Source organism: Lactuca serriola, chromosome 6 (assembly GCF_051521515.1).
Source record: "Lactuca serriola cultivar US96UC23 chromosome 6, Lser_US96UC23_V15, whole genome shotgun sequence".
Taxonomy (NCBI): Eukaryota; Viridiplantae; Streptophyta; class Magnoliopsida; order Asterales; family Asteraceae; genus Lactuca; species Lactuca serriola.
Window position 1 is genome coordinate 123,251,257 of NC_136413.1, and position 6,411 is coordinate 123,257,667.

The following is a 6,411-nucleotide window of genomic DNA, read 5'->3' on the forward strand; positions in this document are numbered from 1 at the left end:
ATACCTCTAGAAGATACATCAAGATAAACAAGGTCCGGATCTACAAGCTCCAATGTAACTAACACTTCTCCGGTCCGTTGGGTAGTTTTCTCTGACTTGGTTTTCTGGCGAGCCTATTTTTCAGAAAGGTGAAGCAGATTTGCACAGACGGTTTGTTGGGGTGGTAACCAGCTTCACGTGGGCTGATTTCTTTGTTTTTTATATGAAAAAAGTGACACCTTGTCATGTGTTTCTAGAATGATTTAGCATATGTAATTTTAACTGTTTTATCTAAACACAATAATTTTATCTGTTATCTTTTGGCCAAATAATTCTACGTATAATCTCCTAATAAAAAATATCAAAAGTCGAATGTTATAACAAAAACCACCTTAAATACAACCTATCCCACACCACACTCTCTTACACTTTGCTATGAGTTCATTCAAACCCCCGGTACAGCGTTGTCATTTTTGCTAGTTTGAAGCACATGTCAAACATCTGTCTTTTCTTTGAGTCAATCTAATTACTTTAAGATAACCTAAATATAGAGTGCATATTTCTTTAGTAGATCATACTACAAAATATAAATATACTTTCAAAGTATATCTAGGCTATAACAGATTCCTTAAACGGAATTTTAAAAAAAAAAAAAAAAAAAAAAAAAAAAAAAAAAAAAAAACAAGTAAACAACTTAATCACCAATGCAAGATTATAGTTCTAACAAATATATTTAATCTATCATGCGATTAACTCATCGTCCATGCAATCCCTCAATTTTAGCCTGGCAACCTCCAAGCCATCAATTCCAACCACGTCGCAACATTCGGTTTTCCCATTCTATTACACAACAAATAAAATAAAATAATTAATTTTTTTTAACATTATTAGAAAATATTTGGAATGACTTTAGTTATCAATATATATATATATAATTGGAACATTTAGGCTCTTGGTATTTGACTTCAACTTAATATATAGTGATGATTTATTTACTTCTTATAGCTAGCATCCATGCATCTATAAAATGCATTTTTAATGGAACAGTTGAATAATGTGAAATATGTAGTTAGTATTTAACGGATTAATCTCAAACCAAAGTGAGTTTTAATGTTGAAATTTATTGTATAGGAAGTTCAAGAAAAAACACTTTTTTAAGTTTAAATTAAATATTTCATTGAACTTTTAGAAAGCTCAATACGTTTGTTGAAAAAATGTTATAAGTTGAATGAAAATTAAAATAATGAACTTTGTTTCATGGTAGATGCCTTTATTTAAACATATTAATTGTGAAACTTACTTGGGTCGGTTTTTTCAGTGGTGAAACAACTTCAATTCTTGAAACAGAATCTGCCGAATTGTTGCCTGCTAATCCACAAGTCGGTAACCCACGTGAAGCCATCCGAGAATAGTTTGTAATGACTTCAATTCCATTGTTCTTCTTTATAGACTGAAATGTAAACACGTGAGGGGTTGCACATGGATCATATGATAGTACTGGTCTTGTGTTGAAGATGTAAAGTGGTGGCTTCCAATTCCCCCATGGTCTGAATGTCTCAAGTGGAGTCTTTAAGATGCTACGAGAGGCTATATTCTCATAAATATGAACTGAGTAGCCCCATGAAATTGAAAAAGACCAATTTAATTGTCTGCTGTGGCATATTGTTTGTTGAAGCAAACGAGGTTGATCAACATCGGCTGCTTTCATGAGGTGCTTTAGAGATTCGAAACGATCCATGGAACGAAAAATTGGATCTACATGTTCCAAATGATGAAGGGATAGCAATGGAGCTTTTGGATGTGCAGATAAAAAACCCGATGCATCTCCACGTAGATCCATCTGTAAAAAAAAAAATTATATTTCTTAGAAACATATATCCTTGTTAAATGGGTACGAACAAACCTACGTTAATTAGTTGTAGTTATACCTCTATTTGAGTACAAATAGAAAAAAATTTCTTTGTTTTTTAATTATTAAAATCTGTAATTATTTATTATCTATTAGGTGTAAGATCCATGTATTATATATGTTTACTTAAAAAATTTATATATAAAATTATAAACATTTGAGAAGTTGAATTTATAAGAAAAATAGAAAAAATTGAATTGCTAAAATTAAAGTGTTTTTTCTTTTTTAAATTTATACAAATAATTTAGATAAATAAACAAAAAAAATTAATGGACTTTAATTTAACAATTTTTAAATTAAAAGAAAGTCAATTAATGAAATTGAAATGACTTTATTATTACATTTCTTGCTATTAATACATTTAATAAAAATGAAACAACCAAAAAATGTCATGTGTGAAAATTTTAATTGAGAATAACCAGAAAATGACATGTGGCCAAATTAATGAGAGTGTGACAAATCGCAAAAATTTTTATATTTGTTAAGGAAGGTTAATCATTTGCAATATTGAAAGATCTAATTACAATACTTATAACATCGTCCATTTTTTGTTATGGTAGTAGTCTCTAATAAATAAAGGTTTTCTTTGTCAATTGTCATATTTTTATTCAATTTGCTAAATGTCAATTTATAGTTATTTTAACTTAACTTTTTTGTTCACGTGTTATTTTATGAGTTTTTTTTTATTAAATTATATATAATATTTTAATGTAATAATTGCAATAAATATAATAATAAATGGATATTAATTTCACTCATAAACATAACTTTTAATTTCAAAATTCTCAAAATTAAAGTTTATTAGTTTCTTTTCTTTATTTAAATTATTTGTTTAAATTTAAAATATAAAAAAATATTTTTATTATAATAAATTATTATTTTTTTTATAAATTCAGAGTTCTCAATTATTTTGATTTTATATTTAATTTTTTTTTAAATTAACTCATATAATAAGGTTTTGTTTGCCACATGTCAATGTTTAATGAGTTTTGATATTTGTCATTTTGTGGTATTTCTGATATAAATATTATCCACTTGTCAATTTTTGGTTGTTTCAATTTTTAAAATTAAAATCATATACTTATATATGTAAAGTATTAAATATCATATATATGATATTAAATTGCAATAAATATGTTTTCTTCTTTTCTTATTTTAAAGTTGTATATTAAAATATATTTTACGTTTATACTTTAATATTTAATTTTTTTTAAATCAACCCGTGTAATACACGGTACCGGTGAGCAAAAACCGCACCGCAACTAAAATTAACCGCAAAAATAGCATAAACCGCAACCGAAAAACCGCAACCGCAATAAAAACCAATGGTGAGGTTTTCTGTTTTTCAAAAACCGCAAATTTGCGGTGCGGTGCGATTATTTGTTTCCAAAAACCGCACCGCACCGCATATATTATATACAATTTTTTTTTTATCAATTATTAGTTTATTAAATATTAAAAAGAAGACAAGTTTCAGGAATGAAAGACGGATAAAATAGTAGAAGACAAAAGTGTTGGTTTTTTCTTATGTTTAACTTTGAAAAAGGATGAAATTAGAAAATTTTAAGATATTTATTGTTAATTATTATTGATTTGACGTTTTGAAGATATTAGTTGTTTGTGGTTTAAATTAAATAGTTAATTGTCTTATACTTTATGGTTTTTTTTTATTACAAGTAATATGTTTGAACTCTTAAAACTATTTGAGATCTAAACTGTGGTTAAAAACCACACAAAATAACCGCACCGAATCCATGCGGTTAATAAACGCAAACGAAGAAAAAACAAAACCGCACCGCAAATATAACCGCCTAACCGCACCGCAAAAATAACCGCACCATGCGGTTTTGAAAATGGATTAACCACATTTGCGGTTAGTGGTGAGGTTTTGGCTAATAACCGCACCGAACCGCACCATGCTCACCCTTAATACACGGGTTTCACACCTAGTGTCCAAATAAATCAAATTAATTTATACAAGATTTAAACTTGAGTCCATCTTTTCAAAGTAGTTCTCAAAATCTAAAATTGAAACGGAAACATATCGGTAGATCTTTGAATAAAATATTTACTTTAACTACCCAACAAACATATGTATACATACATATATACATATATAATCTGTAATAACACACAATAAACTTAATAATGGCTACCATGGTTATTATATAGTCACATGATAATAGCCTGGTTACTACTCACATGATAATTAAACAGTAAATGATTGAAATCATATGACCTGTAGCTTTTTAACATAATTATCTACTTTTTATCTTTCTCTTAACAAAAGCATGATTAAATATAACTATGAATAACATAAGCATGCCAATATCTATTAAATTTGGACGCTAGCTTACGCTAATCTAATTTAACTATTACTATCAAGCATTTCTTTTTCTTGTTTTTCTGATAACTTTTTGCATTTCATTTTTTGATAAATTGATTAAATTCCGTATTTCTATATTCAATAAATCCATAAATTGATAGAAGCTAGAAGAGTTTGATGACTATACCTGATGAAGACCTTGATGAACAGTCAACGAAACGCCAAAATCATTGACACAAATCATCAAAATTAGATCAGCGCTACGTAAATATGGATATCTCTTAAAACAATCTTCAATATTTTTTTGCACCATCTTAACCAAGGGATAACTCATTATAAGTCCCGCTCCACCAAATCCCATATCATATGAGAAAAACTGATTTGACAATACGCATTCTGAATGAGCACCAATGTATATGTATTTAGTATGATCATATTTTGACAATTCATCCACCAAATTATCAACAAAAAAGATCGAATCATCATCTCCCATGATATACCATCGTACACCTTCCCTCTCTTCCCTAAAAACCTCGATCACTGCATGCACCATCCGCACCATGAGTGCTGAAACATGCTTTGATTCTTCCAATAACTTTGTGTTATCATCAGAAATACGAAAAGGAGGATAATTTCCGACCCATGGTAACAGATCGTCTGTGGGGGCCCTATCAAGGTAGACGTAGCCACGGGTAATGTTTGGGCGCCACCATGACTCGATGAAAGGTTTTCGATAGTGCCATGTCTTGACAGATCCTAGAAGTCCGAAAACAAGGTGGGAAACATTAGTGGTGTCCTGTGGCACTGAGGATTGGCGAGTTGTGACATGAAAGAAGTTAGACCGGAGAGAGGTAGGTTGGTTTGAGAACAAGAAAATGACAATGGAGATGAGAAGAGACGCACAAACTGCAAGCGCTTTCCAAATCGTTGTTGATGAGGGGATGTAGATAGAAGACACCATCGCTAATGGTAGGGTGAGACTGATGAAAAATTGAACTTAAGATCGGAGCTTTTGAAGACTCGAATCACGCGATATACCTTTAAATATCTAAAGAGTAGATTTCATGCTACGTATTTTGTTTTAACAAGTTTAAAGGCTTGGCTTTTGAGTGTAGTAGTTGCCATGATCAAAATAGAAACCATTGCAACAATCGCATGAATCAATTGTGGTCGAATCCAAAAGTAGCATGTTTTATGCACCATATATAGAACTGATCTAGCAATCATCATCGATCTCATGGGAATCCATAGCTGGGTCATGTTTTTGTTAATCATGTAATGTAAGATCGGCATGTAATGAAATGAAAAAGGATCATTGAAGCATGTCTTTTGATAGGACTGCACTGCTGATGAATTAAAATATGTCATATCATTTTTGTAATTATCTCTACCTCAGCACAAATAAACTCCAAAAATGATCTAATATCAAAGCAACAACTAATTAATATATATATATATATATATATATATATATATATATATATATATATCTAGAAACCAAATAAACAATGTAAAGCATCGGATATATATATATATATATATATATATATATATATATATATATATATATATATATATATATATATAGTCAAGATCAAATAAGAAAGAAAATTTTGGTAGGAAGGTAAGAAATTTTTTATATACATAATTTCTTAGCAAAAAAATGAAATGAATCATTAGATAATTCAAAAGTAAGATGATTGACAAGAAAAAATTCCGAAAAAAACACCTTCATGAATCATTTTTAGGTAAATCAAGAAAAAAAATTCACTTTTATGATAGTTTTAGTGAATATCAACAAAATCATCGTAAAAATGAATCATCGAAAAGTTTTTCGGGATTTTTCTTGGTGAATCATGTTATTATTGATTCATCTAGTGATTCATTTATTTTGTTTGCCAAAAAAAATAAGCCGAAAAAAAATTTCTTACCTTCTTACCAAAAAAATTTCTTACCGGATATATATATATATATATATATATATATATATATATATATATTAAACAATCAACGGCAAAATGAAAGATTTGACTTTTAGAATAGACGCACATGCACTGGATTATAACAAAACTTGATTCCCTTTTTAGTTGAATTTTTTTAGAATATGTTTTTATCAGAAAAAAAAATTGAATATACCGTTGTTCATAATTTGTTGTCTTCCTTCATAGAGATCTATATTAATATATAAGAAATAAAT

At 28.8% G+C, this 6,411-nt stretch overlaps 1 protein-coding gene across 1 annotated transcript; it reads right to left on the bottom strand.

The window, feature by feature from the left end:
• Positions 1–720: 720 nt before the first annotated feature.
• On the bottom strand, positions 721–5,175 carry LOC145060107 (uncharacterized). The gene is made up of 3 exons (XM_079007831.1): positions 4,402–5,175; positions 1,280–1,819; positions 721–819 (listed from the first exon to the last, which is right to left on the bottom strand). Exons 1-3 carry the CDS (start codon positions 5,173–5,175, stop codon positions 721–723), a joined length of 1,413 nt encoding a protein of 470 aa, XP_078863957.1.
• Between the last annotated feature and the right edge of the window lie 1,236 nt (positions 5,176–6,411).

What these genes read in the sequence shown, in the direction of transcription:
- LOC145060107 (XM_079007831.1), bottom strand. Translation starts at nt 5,175, where the DNA reads ATGGTGTCTTCTATCTACATCCCCTCATCAACAACGATTTGGAAAGCG. An exon ending in TTCATCAAGGTCTTCATCAG is followed by an intron (nt 1,820 to 4,401) that starts GTATAGTCATCA and finishes TTTTTTTTACAG; the next exon opens with ATGGATCTACGTGGAGATGC. An exon ending in CACTGAAAAAACCGACCCAA is followed by an intron (nt 820 to 1,279) that starts GTAAGTTTCACA and finishes GTTGTGTAATAG; the next exon opens with AATGGGAAAACCGAATGTTG.